Source organism: Arctopsyche grandis, chromosome 7 (genome assembly GCF_051622035.1).
Source record: "Arctopsyche grandis isolate Sample6627 chromosome 7, ASM5162203v2, whole genome shotgun sequence".
NCBI classification, from domain to species: domain Eukaryota; kingdom Metazoa; phylum Arthropoda; class Insecta; order Trichoptera; family Hydropsychidae; genus Arctopsyche; species Arctopsyche grandis.
In genome coordinates, this window is record NC_135361.1 from 28002372 (window position 1) to 28024471 (window position 22100).

General features: G+C 37.9%; 3 protein-coding genes across 3 annotated transcripts in view; 1 reads left to right on the forward strand and 2 right to left on the reverse strand.

Moving 5' to 3' along the window:
* The window catches only part of LOC143914530 (uncharacterized), a 98231-nt gene that overhangs the window by 12116 nt on the left and 64015 nt on the right, over positions 1-22100 (reverse strand). The gene's annotated exons all lie outside the window — the stretch shown is intronic.
* LOC143914527 (putative ribonuclease ZC3H12D) lies at positions 206-20953 on the forward strand. Its single transcript, XM_077434789.1, has 5 exons — positions 206-413; positions 15636-16273; positions 16401-16520; positions 16597-17897; positions 20655-20953. Exons 1-5 carry the CDS (start codon positions 396-398, stop codon positions 20669-20671), a joined length of 2094 nt encoding a protein of 697 aa, XP_077290915.1. The 5' UTR covers positions 206-395; the 3' UTR covers positions 20672-20953.
* On the reverse strand, positions 20947-21963 carry LOC143914529 (uncharacterized). The gene is made up of 3 exons (XM_077434792.1): positions 21787-21963; positions 21566-21706; positions 20947-21494 (listed from the first exon to the last, which is right to left on the reverse strand). The coding sequence occupies exons 1-3, from the start codon at positions 21906-21908 to the stop codon at positions 20978-20980; spliced, it is 780 nt and encodes a 259-aa protein (XP_077290918.1). The 5' UTR covers positions 21909-21963; the 3' UTR covers positions 20947-20977.

Genomic DNA, 22100 nt, shown 5'->3' on the forward strand with positions numbered 1-22100 from the left:
CGTGGCGTAAACGTGACGGTTGAAATGAACATACCCATACAAAATGTACCAAATAATACTTTTCGTACGGCCGGATACCTGCTGAAGTCGGTTCGTGCCGACTAGGTATGAACAGACCTTAGTGCGGTCAGATTTTAAAAGTGGTAAGCGGTGACAGACGGCTGGTTGGGTTGGTAGGGCCGAGTGTGTAGATGTAGTCGTCAGTGTGGCGCACGTCGCCGCGGGGGCAGGACGCGCGGCGTTCGCCGGCCGCCGCCGCCCGCTCATTCCGAATCGTCTCTTCCGCCGCTTCGGACTCGCCGTTCTTCGCTCATCGCTCGTCGCTCGCGCTCGCAATACGTCTCGCGACCGGCGACCGGCCACAAGCGGCCGCAATCGCGACCGCGACCGCACACATGGATTCCGGAACGCAGGTGAGCGACACAACAAACACCACTCTCTGACACCCCCGTTCCCAGTTCGCCGTTCCCACTTCCCACTTTCCGCTTCCCATTTCCCAGTTGACGGTTCTTTGATGGCGTTCGCGTTCGCAACGAGGAACGCGCCGCGACTCTTCGTCAGTCTCGCGTGACCCGATTCGGGTCGCATCCGGGATCGCAGTCGGATGTGCGCGGTCGCCGTGGCCGTCTCGGTCGCGCGTATCGCCGTCTCGCTCTGGCGCGCGCGATTCCACTCGAGAGAGAGCGAGACGGCGCCACGTGTCGAAGCCTGTCTCGTCTCAACATATGGTCGGTCGGCGTGTGACGGAGCGAGCGCCCGCTGCGCCCCGACTATTATTATTATTGTCAATATGTACCTACTAGTGTTGGACCCGTTGATTTCAACGGGTGGTTTCGAAAAGGAATTGAAACTCGAATAAAAATAAAGTTAAAGATATTGAATCGACTGGTTTCGGAAAGAAATTGATGCACGAATTACGAAGTGATTACGAATTACGAACTACGTTTTGTGCATCGCCGACCTCCTGACGCCTTTGCCCCCGATGCCTCCGTCGCTCCGGGGCCTTCGGCCCCAGCGCCGCCGACGCCTCCGGCGCCCCCGACGCCTTCGGCACCCCGGGGGCTTCGCCCCCAGCGCCGCCGACGCCTCCGGCGCCCCCAGCACCCCCGATGCCTTCGGCACCCCGGGGGCTTCGCCCCCAGCGTCCCCGATGCCTTCGGCATCCCGTCGCCCCCAGCCCCCCCGATGCCTTCGGCACCCCGGGGGCTTCGCCCCCAGCGTCCCCGATGCCTTCGGCATCCCGTGGGCTTCGCCCCCAGCGCCGCCGACGCCTCCGGCGCCCCCAGCGCCCCGATGCCTTTGGCACCCCGGGGGCTTCGCCCCCAGCGCCGCCAGCGCCCCCGGCAATGAAAAAACTGAAAAAATGAAAAAAATGAAAAAAATGAAAAACTGAAAAAATGAAAAAAATGAAAAAACTGAAAAAATGAAAAAACTGAAAAAATGAAAAAACTGAAAAAATGAAAAAAATGAAAAAACTGAAAAAATGAAAAAAATGAAAAAACTGAAAAAATGAAAAAAATGAAAAAACTGAAAAAATGAAAAAAATGAAAAAACTGAAAAAATGAAAAAAATGAAAAAAATGAAAAAACTGAAAAAATGAAAAAAATGAAAAAACTGAAAAAATGAAAAAAATGAAAAAACTGAAAAAATGAAAAAAATTAAAAAACTGAAAAATATGAAAAAAAAAAAAAATTTGTTCCCCATACTGGTTGATGGTTGATCGTCCGTCACATACAAATATACAAATATACAAATATACAAATATACAAATATACAAATATACAAATATATTTAGCGACAGTCCGTTTTTATATATATTATGCTCGCGTTTTCTCGTCTCTTTTGGCCGTTTTCGCCCAGGTCGCGTTCGCATCCGGTTTCGTTGACGTTTTCTCCCGGAACGGACGAATGCACGCTGCCAACTTGACTATTGTTTTTTATTGTTCGAAGCCGAGTTGGCTACCCTGTTCTCCGCTTCGAAAATACTCTCTTTTTTTTCACGGCAGGTGATTCTCAACTGTGTGTTGCGATCCTAAATGAAATGACTAAAGAAGGCGAATTGTCGGCAAAATTGACCAAACTCACTTTTGCCGTTCACCACTTGTGCAAAATATAAATATTGTTGCGTAGGGGTGGGTGGAGGATCCAAGTCAAAGGCCAACAGTCGTTTCACAGCATTTATTGATGATTAAGGAGATACACGCACTGTCAGTGTTAAGTCCAGAATGACATGATATCGCCTACGTACCGCCTTATAAAGGGTAGATCTCTCAGGACGCCTAATCTGTTTACCTGTTGTATAGTCACGTATTCGGATATGTATTTCCACGACATTGGGTCTCCCCGTACCGATTCTGAGAAATAACTAATAACGGTCATTGTTTAGCCTAAATGCACTTAGAGTCCAGATATAATCCTTGGAAGTAAGTGCAAGCACTTGGTCAATCCGATAACAGATATCCGTTGGTCTAAGTGCAATTCGCTCAATCCGCGGCGTACGTAAAAATATCATTTCAGTACTAAATGGTGCATCTGCCAAAATGCACAATTATAGTCGCCTATTGCAAAATGTAAAATCAATTGGGTAGTTTCGTAATATAATTTAGCAATGATTTTTAAAATGTAATATCTAAAACGTCTTTTCTGTTGAAAGCCCGCCACGCTGAAAATTTCGCCAACATTTCCAACTAGAATCATTTTAAAATCCAGTTGATAGCGGGTATAAAAATTGTAGCTAATCCAAACAAACCCTAGATAACTACCGTCGAAGATTTCGAGTTTTGTAAAGGTGTGCTTAGACCAGAGGTTGCCAAAGTGGTCCGTACGGACCCCCGGGGGTCCGTGACAGGAAGAAAAAAAAATGGGGGTTCACGAGATGTAAATGGGGGTCCACGGACCGGAATCAAATTTAATCAAAATAATGTGGGTTTAAATAGGTCAAAGTAAACTATCTCTTAAATTTATGTGAGTTTAGAATTTTTCCAGAAGTACTGGCTGCAGAAAGATATCCCTGTTGCTTATCCTGTATTGTGGGCTACCGCAAGAAAGTTTTAGTTGATAGCAATTCCTTCTTCGTACCTCGTGGAAAGAGGTTTTAGTGCAGTTACCAATTTTCTTACGAAAAAAAGAAATCGGTTGCAAATCACTGAACGTGGAGATTTACGACTGTACCTTACGAATTTGAACTCAAATATTGACTAATTGATATCGGAGCATCGGGTTCATCCCTCTCATTAACAGAATTTATTATTTTATGTAAGAATTTTATTGTGTTTTGATTTGTTCATTTTCATTAAAAAAAAATAAGATAAGAATAAAAAATATATATATATTTTTTTACAATTGTCCACTATACAAAAAAACTTATCACAGTGTATTCATATTTGTATTTAAAAAAATTAGAAAATTTCACTATTAGGCATCCTGGGGGAGGGGGTTCACAAAGGATAATACTGGGCTAGGGGTCCACGGGGAAAATAAGTTTGGGAACCTATGGCTTAGACTCTCTAATAATATAAAATAAACAAAAGAAGTCTATTAATGAATGTATTTTTCCAAAAACAGTTCCATCTTCATTGTTGTTAAAATGTAATGCTCACAATCTAAATTCCAAGTCACAATCTAAAATACTCGGCAGTTCCATCGGGTAATTCAGCTATGGTTATAAATTGAGAAATTCCAGTAAACCAGTCTTTATAAACGTTGCCAAATGAATGACACCTGGAAAGGCTTAGCGGGTAGTATTCTTGTTTACTTTGTACATGCTCAAAATATAACGCCTATCGGAGTTTTTCAAACCCCCAGGACTTACTTAAAGGGTTAACCAGCGGTGTGGACTAGTGGTTAGCATATTATGATTTCTAGCAGAGTGATCTCGGGTTCGAGTCCCACTTATGTTCCGTTGCTGGCCACAAGTCGATCGTTTCTTATCAGTTTGTCAATTTTTCTGATTTTCTTTGAAACGGTTCATACAAAATTTGTATCTCCTTTCCTATCTCTCTTACTAATCTCGAATTATTTAGCGTCTTGAGATTCGCCAATTTGATTATAAAATGCTTCAATAATTTCTCCATATATGTCACTTTGAATGTTCGCATTGCATAAAATGCTTATGTATATTGATTGTACTGTATCTGTTTAAGTGCACTCTTGCTTTGGAGCGATCTGTAAAGGCGAGTGTTAATAAACCAAAATAATATGATTAAAATTGAACAAGGATATCTTATGTATGTATGGTATGGTAATATGTTGAGTGTAGCCACGAATGTAAGTTTCTCAGGCATTTCTATAGCTGGAAGTGATTTTGCATAGTGTGGCTCTTCGAACTTGCCATTTTCCGTTTCTTATTAGCTTCCAACAAGAATATCTGGTATTTTACTCGAGCGACGACATAGTCTGTTTCACGCAAAGATAATTGTACAACAAACGTATACATGCATACATGCAAAGTATCTGTACACGAGACGAGTCATACTCGATAAGAATCGGCCGAAATCTTACTATTGCTCACTTTCTCTTTTTATCTGTGTACGCCTGTGACATCTCGAGTATCATTGAGAAGATTTGGCGATAAGCAGACAGACATTCGTTATTATATCAATTTTCGATTCTCGATCATCATCGTCAACATCTTGTTCAGCGATTGGTGTTTAATTAAGGAAAAATTTGAAAGTTTATCGTAATACTGCTCGACGTGTTGATATCGGTTGATTCCAGAATTAATTTCGGTTATTAGCGGTTGTTATCTGGCAGATTAACCATATCGTCGCTTTTGTCCTAATTCCTAATGAGTTTTAGTAGCCCGTATCTACATATGTACGTGTTGTGCTTCATTGTACAGATCCTACCCGTTTCCATAGATGTTCTGGGTTGCGTTTGAACTGTTTTGTAATTAATTCCGATTGAAAATCAACGTCTGCGTTCCTAACAATCGAATCACGCTTTTTAGATGATTTGTGTACTTTTTTTTTATTCGTTTGTAAAATGTTTCGTGGGCAATTAGCTGAAGTTAACTTCGTCCCACGCACACGAGCGTCCGTGTGAAATCTGCTAAATTGGCATTTGCTTATTTTTGGGTGCAAGCTTCACTTCGCAATAACGCAAGTCATACCAAATGGAAATAGAAGATATGTACAATCCAAAATGCTCGATGTGGTCGGAATTTCATTGTGATCTTTTTGCGGAGCAGTCTGCGTTTCAATTCCAGCATCCCACTCGATTCTCTTCATTACTACGATGATCTTCTTTGGATACAACATTTTGATATCACTTTCCCATTACCATGTAAAATATTATACATTTCAAAGATTTCTAGTAAATCTCTTTCCGTTTATCTTAACCTTTTTCCAATTAGGTTATTTTGACATAAATGAATACATAGAGGGAACCGTTCCATGCAACGCTTGGCAGAAGATGCGAAAGTAAATCTATAATCAGAAAGGAAGGCGGCGAAGCCGATAGACCCACGGGGTTTGACTTAATAAATGACAAAATAAAAACAAATACATTCATTATAATAATAAGAAGAAAAAAAGTAAACAAGAAAAAATACGAAATAATACCAAAAAAAGAAAAATAAAATATCTGGAACGGTGACATAAAAAAAACAAAAGTATAGAAAAGATATTGAATAACAAGAATTACAAAATTCCTTTTAAATTTAAGAAAGAAATCTAGTTTATTTTTAAAAATATTAAGGTTTTCAGAATTTAGTACATACATATTGGGAAGACTATTCCAAAACTGTAACCACTCTGTGAAAAGAAGGAATCTCTGATCAATTTTTGGAGTCTGAAAGTATGACCTCTAATATTTTTGTTCGGCATTATTATTATTTTTTATTACAAGCCTCTTCTAAGGTTTACTTCGCAATCGATTCAGTATTATCCTACAGTCTTCCGGTCGTTTTGAAGGAGATTTAAATCGATTCTGATAGTGAAAAATAATCGTAATAGACTACAATTTTGGTCATCTTCACGTTTTTCGGTTACCCCCCCACGTACCCCTGAGATACTGTATCCCAGATAAATATTCTCTTATATACTGATATTTGATATGATACTTTCCAACTCAGGTCTTTTTGATGAGTCTTCCACTCAGCCACTCAAGACCGATAATGTAGTTTTAGCTTCTAAATGAACCAGTTGAATCTTGATAACCTTCTCGAAGCAGGATGCTACAGAGGTTGGGGTCGTCTACCACACCGCTCGAAGGTTACACATACGTCTATTCTGGGCTAACGATAAGGGTGCGGTAAAGCGAATGAAAATTTTCACTCTCTTTACTTCGAGGGGGCTGAGGAATGTGTATATTTATTTCAATATATGCCACATATATATAAAAGATAATACATATATTTTTAAAGAGTTGAAATCCGCGAGCCACGGTCGAAAGTGAGTTCAGCCTGTGTGCAGTGGCGGCGCATCCGCCTCCACAAGGACGCCCTCCACTTCCATCTCCGAAATGTTTAACTTCTATTATGGCCGAACGTGTGTTGTCTCGTGTCAATATTTTCCCGCCGAACGAGCGAACAAACACCGCAAAGCGAAGGCCGATTCACACACTGCGTCACAACGCGACCGTTCCGCCTCGGTTGCGCAACTTTCGAAACACTCGAAACAATGCACGGGCGGGCCTGGATGCTGGCGTCCCGTAGTCTGGTCTGGCTGCGGTCGCTTTTGCACCGGTCAAATTGACCCTAAGTGCCAAACTGTACGAGGAAAAATATGGTCGCAGTGCTAAATATCCTCCGGGAACGCTAGATGATGTGTGTCGTACACGAAAACGCGTGTCGGGCGAAAAGGCGTTGGAAAGCTAAATCAGCATGAAATTCAAAATGGCGGCAATTTGAGGGTAATTCTTTTTAACCAGGGCTGTGGAGTCGGAGCATTTCAAGTGGAGTTGGATTCGGAGTCGTAAAAAATCAACCGACTCGTCCTTTTTTTATTATTATTTTTAATTAATAATATTACTTAGGGCGAAAACACATTTAAATGAACGGCACGACGCGTCTTCGTGGCTTTCCGTCAAGAAAGGGTATCCCCAGTTCATTATTAATTCGTACGATCTTATTATTTCGACTAAGTTTCTCCTGCATTTTTATTATCAAATATGGAATTAGTCGTTTTCAATCACTGTCAAGCTTATATCAATACAAGGACAAAATAAATCCGAAAACACTCCAGGGTGTGACTTTTGGGACTGCGTGCCTCAGGGAAAGCTAGTCGGGTTCAGCTAGTTCATATATAAAAAATAAGAGAAGCTTATTAAAAGTTTATAAATGCAAAACATTATAAAATGGTAATGATTTATACTAGCTCACTTTACATTTTATTTTATTTTATTTCGCAGAATATGAACGCTCGCCTTTACACAATGCGAATTCATAGACATCCACAGTGACATCTATGGAGAAATTTTTGCAGTTATTTTATAATCAAATTGGCGAACCTCAAGACGCTGAATAACTTGAGATTAGCAAGAGAGGTAGGAAAGGAGATGCTAATTTTGCACGAACTGTTTCCAATGAAAATCAGTAAAATTGGCAAACTCTGATAAGAATCGATAGGCAAATGGATCATTGCGCAATTTGCGATCGCACGCACGACAATCGTTGCCACAGAAATCGATAGTGATCGATAACGGTGTATCCCATATTCGTTATCGATCACTGTCAAGCTAGGATAAATATTACCATACAATTTCAACGCCAAAGGTCGAATGTGTCGTTTTGAAAGGACTATCCCATGAACGCCACATTATTTCTATATGTTTAAAACTATCTAAAAAAAAAAAACCACGTGTCACATTCACCGCTGTCTGATTTCGTCCCATTGTTTGGTGGAATTACGACTGGAAATGTTGTTACACTTTGTATAGGAAAAAAATGATATGAAATTTAAAAATCGGAGTCCGAGTCCCTTTTATTTAACGACCCCACAGCACAGTGGATTGATAGAATAAAAGCACTCGCAAAATTGGAAGGCTCGAACATAGAGGCATAGGTAGGCAATGATAATTCCGGTCGCCAACCGGTTGCCCAATTGGACCGCGGTCGAATCCGGCTGCCGTCACCAGTTCGGTTTCACTGGAGTGTGTGACCCACACGACAAGCGGAACCAGCTAATATTCTCGACCAGCTGGTCTCGTACACGGCAAGCACGCTATGTAGGATACACCAATGTCGACCAGTCACCGCCGAATTAGAAGCGGTTCTACGTAGATTATGATATATATATGTACTTGCATATGTAGATACGTGTGTATGTATGGTGTTACGTCTCGGTGTCTCAACCCCGACCGGATCCGCTCTGGCCGCTTTCTACGACCGCGACGAGCACTTCCGGCTGGCGACCTCTCTCGCCGGTTGACCCACATCCGTGGCCGCCCAAATTGCACAACCGACAGCTTCTAATCCGATGCGAAACGCGTGTATGTTGTATTATGCACGGTGACACTGTTGCAATAGGTCGCCGATCGCCAGGATGCGTCTCAGGTTGCAAAAGGTCGCTACCCAGAAGATTTTGTGGGTGAGTTCTGAGTGACGTAGTTGGTTATAGTTGTTGGCCGCGTCGATCGAAATTGTACCATCTTCTTTGACTTGGTAATGTACCACTATCGGTTAGTAGGGGACGCGAGCACCGTGGAGGGCGCAAAAGGTGCCCACAGATCTCAATGTGGTCAGCGATTAGTTGTGTGTATGGCGGGCGTTTTGTTCATGTCTTATCTCTCATCTTTGTATGACTTACATATTTACCATTTAGTAGTTTCACATCCATGTATTTGTATATATGTTTTTTACTTTATCTATGTACGTAGTAACAATAGATGAAGTTTTGTGATCATGCCAAAATTAGAACTCGAGATTTTGACTGATTCGAACTCAGAATCGATTACTGATCACGTTTTCATGATCTAGAAAAAATGTGTATTTTGGGGATTTTTTGAACACCGTTAGTCCTGTCGAACCAAAACTTAGTATCGGTTACTGAAATTCTTATCGACACGACGTAATTTTTTTTCAAATTTTTAAGTTGACCGGAAATGGTACCTCCCCTTATAGGTGTCCTCTTTTTTTAAGTTTTTGAATTCAATTGTCTCCCAAACCGCCAACTGAATTGGATTAATTTTTTTTACATGTAATAGAAATAATAGTATCTATAACCTGATATATTTTTTAAATATTTTTACCGGAACCGGAAGTAGTAGTTTTACTCTAGAGAATCGAGGTTTTTTTTATGTTTTTCTCAAAAACCTTTTGGTTTATTGTACTGAAATTTCATATCTAGAAGTTTAAGCGTAATAGCAAGTCATGGAAAAAAATTTGGTAAGCATACCTCAACCGGAAGTGGCAGTTTACTCTTGTTTTATTTAGTATTTAAATTGTTAAATAATTGAAATTTATATGAATCGTATATAATAAAAATCCAATAGAAAACAGTTATAAAAATTGTAGCTAATCCAAACAAACCCTAGATTACCCTACCGCCGAGGATTTCGAGTTTTGTAAAGGTGTGTTTAGACTCTCTAATTTATCTTGCAACAATATAAAATAAACAAAATAAGTCTATTAAATTAATGTATTTTTCCAAAACTAGTTACCATTTTCTTCGTTGTTGTTAAAATGTAATGCTCACAATCTAAATGCCAAGCCACAATCTAAAATACTCGGAAGTTAGGGATTTCCATCGGGAAAATTTGCTATGGCTATAAATTCAGAAATTCCGGTGTAAACCAGTATTTATAAACATTGACACGGATTATACGACCCATGTTCGATGCTACCTGGAAAGGCTTAGCAGGTAGTATTCTACGATAGAGTAATGTATAGAGAAGGCTCACACCAAATTTCAAGTAAATTGGTTCAGTAGAACTTGAGGTATCATGTCAACCGTCTCGAAAAAAGTAGTTTCGAGAAAAACGCGTTTAAAGTTTCGGGCAAAGTTACGCGCCGGTTAGATGCCACGTCACTAATGCAGCTATATCTCTGAAAATAATTTGAATTTTGAAAAATCCTCTTAAGCATTTGAAAAATCCTCTTAACAATCGATTTTTTCAAATTTCTGGACGAGAATACCCCCTTAAGCTTCCTTCGTTCAACGCTGGATGACGGACCTTCAAACACGCTTCCATTCGTCTCTATTTTGAGCAACCCTCGTACATCCAGCCCCACATATTTTTCTAATTTCATCCACCCATCTTCCTTGTTGCACCCTTTTATCTTTACTTAATAGATGGGGCAATGTAGATAATAGACGTCACCGAGAACGATAACGAGTATTTTCAAACGTGTCTATTACGATAATTTTTCACCGTCGTAATGGCGGATTTGATTTCCACATTGATGACCAAACCGAGAAAAATGGCAAAGTTTGAAAACGTTCGGATAATAACCCAAATTTCGTCAGACGAAAAAATCGAAAGCGAAGTAAGAAGAAGCTAGTAATAATAACTAGTAAAAATAGTAAATCTAATATATAATTTCGAAAGAGACTTTGTATATATGTATTGTTGGTTCTTAACTTTGTAAAAAAGTCTAAATTTCCATGACGACGTGGGGACGGGGGACGGGCCTTCGCCCCCGGGGCGCCCCAGGGGCGAATGCCCGGGGGGATGCCGGGGGCGAATCCGTGACGTTAAATTTAATAAAACAAACCTATTAAAATAAATTGTTTACTATGAGATTGGCCATTCTTACAAACCTCCTTTACGTTTCACAATTCAGGAAAAAATTTGTCTCTTATCCGATCGTTTTCATACTTTGCCATATTGCTCATTGTGGTCATCAATATAAGTAAATGGATCCTCCGCCATTACGATGGTGCAAAAATATCGTGTAAGACGCGTTTGAAATTTGAATTTCTGAAAAGTGCCTGACATTATCCAATTTTTAGTTTTAAACATAGATGGCGGTAGTAAAATAAATTTATTGGTATTTTTATTCTCAAAATAATAATTTTATATACAAATTATAGAAGAGGTATGTTTTTAAAAAACTTTTTTTCTAAGCGGTTTATATATACAAAGCCGGGTAAAACCACTAGTTACTAATAAAATAAAAACTGTATAGAAATCGTTAACCTGAAATTCGCCTATCGGCGAATTTCAGGCTCATGGACGTGTTGGAAATAGGCCGATCGACGTTGGTCAGCATTCAAAGGGTTAAATCTAAGAACTTTTAATACTTATTCAGTAGTACTTAGGCATGTCGATTGCAATATAAAATTGAATACACACACACACCCATTCAGTCACAAGAATAGAACGAAACCAATATATATATAGATATATATGTATGTATAGTAGGTATATCCGGGAGGGCGAACATCTCCGTATATTTTATGGTAATCGAAACCAACTGAATTTTTCAGTTCGACGGTCGATTCTAACAGGATTCCGGCAAGAATCGGATCGGATTCGAGGCGAACGTTACGTCGAACGAGTCCGCGTCCTCGACGTTGAGCCGACCTGGCCAACCCGGATCTGCCTGGGACGAAAGGTCATCCGCAACTCCTCATTTCCATGCGGCCCGTTGCATTTCGGCCATCACCACCACCATTATCATCATCATCATCATCATCATCAACGTCGTCGTCGTCGTTGTCGAATTTTAGAAATCCGGCAGCGCTCTCCGAGAGTGCGCTAATCCTTGACATTTTGTCGAACCAAAACAAACATCCGTCTCGCGCTTTTCACGCGATGTTGTAATCGCCCTCGCGCGAACCCGAATCGGTCTGTACGATCTCTGTACGTAAGTAATGTTTGATTTGTCGTCGGTTCGACGATTAATAGTCGGATGCTTAGTCGCTTGTCGTAGTCGGTATCGATCACCTGGACTGCGAAACTCGGCCGCGAGAAAGCCGGACCCGGAGACACCCTCGTTCGACTTTGTGCGCTTTGATCGATTGTGTGACACTGTTCGACTGGTGTGGGCGAAATCTTGCCTACTGCTGGGTTATACCTTGGAACAACCAATTTTATAATAATTACATATACATATTCAGTGCCGTAGCGAGGCTTTGGCAAATGGGCGAGTGCCAAGGGCGCTCGATGCGAGGGGGGGGGGGGGGGCGCCAAAGGCTCCCCTCGCCTATTTTATTTTATTTTTTAATAAATACTCATAAATATAAAAATAACATTCGGATACGAGATAGTGTTCAAATCAGTATGAGGACATATGTACACACATATGTACTTTTAGTTTTAAACATTATAAAATACGATCATAATTTTGATAATTCACATTCATTTGCATGTATAATTATAATTTTCTTGAATTTTTAAATCTGTGGAATCTCATACATATGTACTTGATAAATGGAATAAGGTTGAAATTGCACTTCAGCGGAAAGGATAGGATTTTTTTTAGAGATCATCGTTATTAAATCAGGGGCTCGATAATGATTTTAGGAATTTTCGAGAAAATAGTTTATGTAAAAGTTACTGAAAATTGCACTAAATTGAATTGTAAAAAATATCTACGTACAATATTATAAAAATAGAAATTGAATTAGCAAGTAATATAAATTTTCATAATAGAATAACAGACTTTGCTAACGCCAAATTCACGGAAAATTCGTCTTTATTTTCTTGTATCTTTTATTATTTTGTATCAAGACAGTTATATGGTTTTAGATGAAGAAAAATTTATTTGAAACAACCATTTATAAAAATTAAAATAAATGATAAACAAACGACAAAAAAATAAAAATCGCGAAATTTTAAGTGCACTGATTCCTTTTATAATATGATATTTATTGCGAAATTGTCAATGTGGGACATTTATAATATAAATAATAACTGTTTTTTATTTGTAATTTTATTAAAAAAATGTATGATTTAAACATTTCAATGTATATTTTTAAATGTAATGAAAAAATATTAAAGGGGCGCCAAATTTGATATTTGCCAAGGTCGCCAAAAATATCGCTACGCCTCTGTATACATATATTAACGGAATAATAATAATATTATATATACTATCGGAATTTAAAGTCTTGAATTTTATATAAAATTTAAATCCAAGTCTAAATGTATAACTTTTAATATATTTAAATCACAATAAAGCCTAGCAATCGATTAAGACCGAAATAAATACAAAATACGTCCGTTTTGAATCGATGCTAATATGCTAAACTGTGAGATGCAGTTTGCGAGTTTGAAAAAACTATTTGGTTTGCTTCCTTTGGGTATTTTCAGTTCTATGCAATTAAGTTTATGACTTTTTATCCAGAAGAAAATCGAGTGTAGCCGTGCAGTTCCCATTGAATTCAGCTAATTTTGCTAGTGCATAACGGAAAAGAAGGTCCTTCTTCATACCTGCTATGTATTCGACTACGAATAAAACAATATTTTCGAAGTCGTTTGATCATTTGTATAATTTTTAACAAAAATGATATGAATTTTTGATTTTAAACGATGGGTTTCCGGAAACTTTTGATTTTGAATAAGAGGTTTCCGGAAACCAGTAGAATTACACTACTGGTTATAATACATCCAATTGATTTTTTATGTGAGTAATGGAATCTAATGAGCGACTTTTGTAAATTTTTTTTAAATAACTTTTTTATATTTATACAGTGGTGTGTTCAAAGCCGGTTCTCCCGTTTCTCGAGAGCCGGTTTGTTAAAAATGGAATTTCTTTGTCAAAATTCTTCAGATTTGCAAAAATTACCGAGGGTGGTATAGGGTTTTTGTTACGAGTATAATTTTCTCATAGCAGTTAAAGTTTGACAAAACAAAACCGGTTGATAAAATGGCATTTTTACAAATAGAAGGCCTGTATACATGGAGGGCCTTATTAGCGGGGGGGGGGGGGGGGGGTTTTAAATATTTTTTCTGAGAAAATATTTAAAAATATTATATAAATAGAAATATGTATATTATTTTTGTAATATGTATATATTTTTTTCTCTTTTTTCTTTCCCCAAGGTTTTAAAGTTGTAAATATTGGTTGCCTAGCAGCGGTTCTCAACCTTTTTTGACTCGCGTACCACTTGGTAGAACATTTCGCTAAATTGTACCACCATATAAAATTTATTGTATTCCATGAAATTTGTTACTGCAAGTGTAATTATATAGTATTTGCATAGTAAGAAATGTGAAGACAGGCTAGACCCAATTGATCTTTTTTTGTTAAAAACTTTTGTGGAAAAAAAGTTATTTTTGAAGTCCCAATTATAATATGCTCAACTTTTAATATGTTTATATAATATTTCGTCAAACTTCTATGACTTATATATAAATGGTTTTAATAAAAACACAAATTTACCAAAATACATATAATAAATTTCCTTTCATAATTAAATCTCCTTACAAAATAAATTTAACGAGATGTAATGAATTCATCGATACGTCGACTATGATTAATTATGATAATGTTTTTTAATTATATAAAAAATATTTCTATTTACGACCGTAACTCATTCATTCCTGCATGTCCGCCATTGCTGATTTTTTTTCGCGTACCACAGGTTGGGAACCGCTGGCCTAGAGCCTCACATTTTCTTTGAGAGGTCCCGAATACCATTTGACTAAAACTAATTATAGTTGGTAGTCCTCCCTGTTTATATAGTAAAAGTTGAGCGAATTCATATAACATGAAAAAATATCATTAGTTATATTTAGGCTAAAAAAGACAATTTTTTTTTTTTGTAGTTATTTACAATTTCGAGAAAACGTGTAATTTTTAGTTAATAAAATAATTCTGACGCAATTAAAAATACTTTCGAAAAATGAACAAAAACTTTTTTAATAAAAAAACTAAAAAACCTATTTCAAATAAATATTTTTAACTAATAATTTGTTTTTGAAAAGCATTAGTGTTTAAATAAAATAAAATTACATACATATGTACAATAAATATTTTATCAAAGAAATATTCAAATTAATTGGTTTCAATAACTCGAAATAATTTAAAAAAAAACATATCACTTACAAATGTCGAGACCGCATTTATCACCAAAATACACAGATATTTTTTAAAAACCATGAAAGCGCGATCAGTGATCGATACCGGGTACAAATCATAATTTTTTTTCTGGAAAATTTTATTTATAAAAAAAGGAAAGATTGACTGAATACATTACGTCTGTATTTTAAGCCTCCAATGGTAGTTCCGGTTCACATATGTATGTTTTATCAAACTTTTAATCGTTTGCTCAAAACAGTCGATGGTGAGATTGCCAAATTCTTACAAGAGGATGATTGAATGTAATAAATATTAATATATAATAAGTTGCATACGAATTACAAATTAACGTTGTAAAATTATATAGACGTTTGTTTGCTTGTTTTGTGTTTTACGTCATAGGTCTGCTCAAACTGGTACGCGTGCGTTTTATGTTAATGTGTGTGTATTGCGAGTTAATTTGTTTGAGTTTGATTCGGAATGTGTTTGGTCAATGTTACCATGTGTGCGTTTGTTTGGAAATGTGTAGGTATCGATTGTTCTAATTGTAAACAGATCTGCAAAGCAGACCCAACCTACACAGACGTAGGAGAAGGATTTTGGAAGGGTTCGGAGCCCATGTTCAATTTTTTTTAACTTTCATCTACTCGAGTAACGCCGGGCGATTCGGCAAGTGCACAATATATAATATATACATGTATTAATTTGACTATTTTTGTCATTACAGAGTGATGTCGACGCCTTCAGCGCAGCAATTATCAACAAATCGAAAGGTGCTATGGCCCTAGAGACCAATGAGGATTCTAGTTATGATTCCGACTTCGAGACGGACGAGACAAACACGTCGCATGCGGACATTTCACGTACGCCGAGCAACACGATTTCGCATCCGAACGCCTCCAGATGCTCCTCCACCGGCCTCTCGTCCATGCATCACGATGTGTCTCGCACCGTGAGCGACACCCTCGGCGAGGAGTTCGCCGAGTACGTCAACACCGATGCCGCTAGTCTGGCCCAAAATGACGTCGACAAGGTCACACTGCACTCGACGTGCAAGTCTGCCGACGACGACACCATCTTGTCGTCCAAATCTTCGAACTACTCGTCCAGAGTCGAGTTCGGTCTCAAGTTGGGATATTCCGAGCGACTCGTCCAGACGGCTCTGCAGAAGCTGGGACCGAATCCAAGTCAGAACGAATTACTTGGTGAACTGATCAAGTTGGGAGCGCAAACATCTAGATCTATAGAAGCCGTCACTACCACGGCCATCAACGATGTCGCATCATCTAGTCATCTCTCCAATCAAGAAAACTCTCCAGTACAATTAAGGAACATCATTATAGATGGCAGTAATGTAGCAATGAGGTAATTACATTGATTTGAATATATATATATAGAGTCACAGACTTTAAAATTATACTATAAGACTGGCAAATTACTATGTTCTTTTCCGTAGCTGATTTATATTATTGATTTATTTTCTGTTTTGTAGCCATGGCAATAAAGAAATATTTTCATGTCGAGGGATCAAAATATGCGTCGATTGGTTTTTGTCTCGGGGACATAAAGAAATTATTGTATTTGTACCAAAATGGAGGAAAGAATCTAGCAGGTATTGTTCTTATGATTTTGTGCTATTTTTTCAACTATATTTTTCGGTTTGATAATGTGTTTGTATTGGATTTCAGACCTGATCATCCTATATCAGAACAAGAAATTTTATACGAATTGGAAAGGGAGAGATTATTAGTATTTACGCCGAGTAGATTAGTCGGAGGGAAACGTCTGGTTTGTTACGACGATCGTTATGTATTGAAACTGGCCGCTGAAACTGAAGGGATCGTCGTATCGAACGACAATTATAGAGATTTAGTTCAAGAGAGTTCAGATTTCCGAAAAGTTGTCGAGGAAAGAATCCTGATGTACTCTTTCGTTAACGATAGATTCATGCCGCCAGACGATCCGCTCGGCCGATCTGGACCAACACTAGATAGCTTTCTGCGTCTGCAGAACGACGCTTCTCCAAAATGTCCGTATGGTAAAAAGTGTACTTACGGAAACAAATGTAAATTTCATCACCCCGAGAGAGGAAACATGCCACACAAGTCAGTAGCCGATCGACTGACGGAACACGCCCAGAAGCAGATACAAGCGAGGAGTGTACCATCGGTCGGCAACGACCTCAAGACGCACAGTTTACCATTGTACGATTCGCCGACTTCCGGGATACGCAAAATGCCTTTGGGACGAACGCGATCGGCGGCTCCAGCTCCGCCGCCTATCGATCCTCACTACCACTCAAATATAGCATCTCACTTCAACCGCGCTCAATTGGACCACCAAGCGGCGGTAAACAAATCATTAGACAGATTGCCCATCGGTCGCAATCGGACAGATCCACCACCGAAGAGTCACAGCATCGAAAACATCACGAGCGGATTGAAGGACATGGGCTTCAGTGGGCATTCTCCCGTTTCGAACCAAGTCTCATTCGCACAACAGGGCAACCATTGGGGTGGCGTTATGAATCAAGAGATGGCCACGTGGATGTATATGGAAAATCAGGAACCGGCCGAAGCCAGAAACATGCATAGGAAATTACAGAGACAGTTGACTTTGAACCCTGCGTACGATCCTAGGCTCTTCCGTATGCACGGCTGCAACCAAAATCTAGCACCGCAGCCTATTCGCAATCAGTGGAGCGAGCACCAGGCAGTGTCTCGAATCTCCTCAGCGCCTGCCGCCTGCGCTGCCTGGCCTCCGGCTGCCGCACCTGGAGCCAGCGCTTCCGAGCCTCGTTTACATCCATTGCCACCTCACAACGTGCAGTCATCTTGGCCATGGACTCCACCTCAGACGTCTCACCACGAGGCTCGAAGCCACATGCACTATCATCTGTCGAGTATATTCCCCGAAGAGCAAGTACAACAGGCCATGTCTCTCTTCCCCGAAGAAACCAATCCACAGAAAATATGTGCAGCTATACTGAGTATGTTTCCAAAAGCGTAAACGTATCCGTCGCTTTAACTCTTTTAACATTTTGGCCAGTTGTTCTTTTCGGACACAGTTAAAAATAATAAAATACATGCTTTTATAAATATATAATTTCATAGCTAGTATGTTAGCTGTCAGTCCCTGTTTGTAACTATCATTGTTTGATTCGAAATTGAACTAAATTTTCGCATTTTTATTATTATAATTTTTTTACGAAATGACAATAACTTTTAAAGTTAGGATTTTCAATCATGATATAAAGTAAGTACATATCTAGTTTTATACTTCAAAAATGATCAGAAACTGCTTATATTTGTTGTTCCTTACGTTTGTTAATGTTTTTCTGTTTGTTCATTTACGTGTATATGGGGATTTAGATGTTTCATCGGAACATGTAATGTATTAAATATATTATGTGTTGCATCTTGGGACCGATCCGTATATATATATATATATATATATATATATACATAATATCAATCTGTTAATAGGTTCTGAAGGTTTTTACAGTTTAAAATTTTGTTATGAAATGTTTTGATGTCATTGATACACATTGACAATTTTAGACATACATATATATAAGTCGTATAATGTTGCACTTTTTATTTTATATATTTAATCAATTTGTTTTTATTGTATAAAAAAAAACATCACTAACATTGTGACTGAAATGTTTATATAAATAGGGGTACCAGACAAAAATGTCGCCGCTCAAATGAAAAGACAAGTATACCGATGAATCATTTAATTTTCAAAAAATTATCCATTACATACTCTCTATTCGTGTCTAATGTATTCTTCCATCTATCCAAAAGTATTTTTATACCTTTGGAATAAAAACTTTCTGGTTTTGATTCGAAATACTGCACGAGTCCAGATTTTACCTCATCGATGTAATTGAATTTTTGCCAGACAAGAAATGTTGCAACGATCTTAACAAATGTTAATCTGATGGGGCTTAGTCAGGTGAATAGGGGGGATGATTAATTTTTTTCCAGCCAAGATTATTTAATTTTTGTCGAGTGATTGAAGCGGTATGGTCTTGCGTTATAATATTGAAAAAAAATCTTTCCTTCAGCGTGTATTCTGGGTCGTTTGACTTTTAATGCCTCATTTAACTTGTCAAGTTGAGAACAGTATATCTCTGCCATTATAGTTCGACCATATGGGAGGATTTACTTCGTAGTAGATGATTCCATTAAGGTCCCACCACACAGACAAAAGAACCTTACGGGCAGTGAGATTCGGTTTCGACGTTGGTCCCGGCACCTGTCCTCTCGAAAGCCACTGTTTTTGTCGAGTTTGGTTTGAATACATGATCCACTTCTCGTCCCAAGTCACCAAATTTCTGAGAAACGGCCCGTAGTACGCCCTTGTTGTCTATGATTTTGTTAGATTTGCTTCAACTTCACACCTTAAGCAATTGCGCACGAAATTCTTGTCCCTTTGATTAGCCCTCCATTTGAAATGTAGCACCGAAAAAAAAAAATTTTCTTCTGAAAGATGGTCTCCAGATGTTGAGGAACCAAACTAATCTAGATAATCTGTTGATGATTCGATGGGAGAAGCACAACTGACGACCAAATAGAACCGTGTTCTCATGGCGACATTTTCGTCTGGTACCCCCAATATTTCAGGAACGGTAAATAATGTACATAATAAGTGGACTAAAATTGATACACGAGGCCTATTTTATAGTAATTCAATACTTTTTCAAAATTAAATATTGCGCTTCATCAAGTTTACGGGACAATCACTCGTAGTGCGAAATGATTGTAATTTTCAAATCAGTTCGACATTGTCGTTTACAAAAGAAGACTGGACAAAATTCGATACGCAAAAATTATAACGCGCTGTATTTTTTAGGTATTGGGGTAGCTTAATTTGGGATCATTTTAATACAATTTGTCAAAAGAAGTTGAACAGAAAAAAATATATATGAAAAACTCCTCCAAAATATTTTACGTAATTAAGAACTATAAAAAGTAGGTTGATTTTCTAAAAAAATGTTTAATATATATAATATGTATATGATAGCGAATGTGCATTATCCAATTTATTGCGTTATTTTAAAATTATTTTTATAATGTGTATTTAGCCTATTATGGAGGATACGCGCTCTAGTTAAACTTTTTTTTAAAAAAGAAGTTCTACAATATTATATCATTTGCATTGTTGCAATATGTTATATTTTTTATTAAAAATTTGATATAATTTACGTAATTAAAAAAAAAATATTCACACAACAAAATTTTACATGGAAGTGGAGCTCTTCGCCCTAGAACGACTTCTAGAGTATTAGTCAAGGACGCTCTGATTAGTTCCGTTGGTCTCACATTGAAGCCACCGGTAACTTTTAAGTATGTTGAAAAAAAAATTATATATGTAACATGATTGTGTCTTATGATGATATATGTATTATTATATACACAAATTTTGGTACTGTGTACTAAAAATTGTATTTGTATTTTTGTCACATTCCTCCATATGTGTGTCGTAGCGTACACAATATTATTTATATGCACAAGTTTAATAAATAGTTAAATAACATTGTTTAATTTGAATAAAGTTGAACATGAAACTATAAAAAGAAATTGCCATGCAAAACCATATACTGTAAGATACAAGTATCTAATATTTATTATATATTATTATATCGACGCGTAAAGCATACCTTTACGCGCGCCGGCTCTGGTGCAGAGCCTCTTTCATTTCTCTTATTTTACTAGATGGTATTTTTATTCTCTTTTAGGTATGAATATACATTAACAGTGCAAAGGTTAAGCGAGAATGTTAACTTTTGAGTGGTTGCTGAATTATTCTCGTCCTGTTCTGCATTATATACATAAATATATACTATGTTTTATATTTTGTAAGCGTGATACCCTCACTATTGGTACGATCTGTTTATATAGGTCTCGGGACGGGTACGAGATATGACTCGCAGTCATGCTGATGACGACTCGTCAACGGTGTGTCGGTTTTGTAAAACGTTGGACTGCCTTATGTATAATCTAATAAATGAAAATTAAATAACACATTTTCACTTTGACAATTGGTTTTATTTTTATCATCCTATCTATTCGGGTTATTTTGTATTCTTTTAATAAGCAAAGGTTGAAATGTTGGATTCCGTTTACGTTTCCTGTTCGACTGTGTAACATGTGCCGTCTCTGCCGTTTGTAGTTTTATATAGTCTTCAGCTGGTCTCGGGTCAGTATCATTCGTTGGTGAGTTTTCTGGTACATCTTTAATGCTTTCTGTTATTATATTCACACTACATTGGTCATTCGGATCTTTTTCATACAGTCGGTAGTTTTTGTGCCAGATTTCATGTATAATCTTGACGATGCTTGGAAACTTTACTTCTGATTGACCTGTGAAGCATATTGAACTACTGCTAACTTCAAAGCATAGCTTTGTTACGTCGTTTAGATGTTTAATACAGAGCAATGGCACTTGTTTTGTAGTGGCCATTGTCAGTATGTGGGTTATCATCACATGGGGTATGCTCGAGTCCAGAAGAACAGCTGCACACTCGTCCTTCATAAGGCATTTGCTCACTTCATTGATTCCGAATTTGGCAAGACCTCTGAAATAAGACACCAGGAATATCGTCAAGTAAAATTGATTTTTAGAATTAAATGTTGAAATTCTGTTTACCTAGTTTTAGATTTTTTCGGTATTTTAGTTTTGTCATTGCTGTTGCCTTTACTTGCGCCATTTTGTATACTTATTATCGAATCTGTTATACATTTCAATACACCAGTTATTTTATTTCCTTCTTCTTGACTAATAATCGGCCTGAAAAATGTGATGAAAGTAATAAGAGGGATGTTTCACAGTAGAATGATATGTTAGATTTGCAGTAACAATTAATTAACCAATGAATGGCTCTGGATGAAGTCAAAACATTCCTGATAGTTTTTAGAGGCTTTTTTCTGCCGCTAAGACTTCTGTTCTGTTGTTTTTTGGACAACACGGGTGTTTTTACAATCGCTGACATTTGACAGCTGTCAGAGTCTCGCCCGCAAATATAACATAACCTACAATACAGAACGCGCGTTAATGTTGCCATACGTGAATATAAACGACGACTTTTAGATTTTTTTTGCAAATAAAACTCTTTTTGAATTAGGGAAATACTACATTCTTTGGCCATGCAGTACTTATTAGAGGAATATATACGTGAAATTAA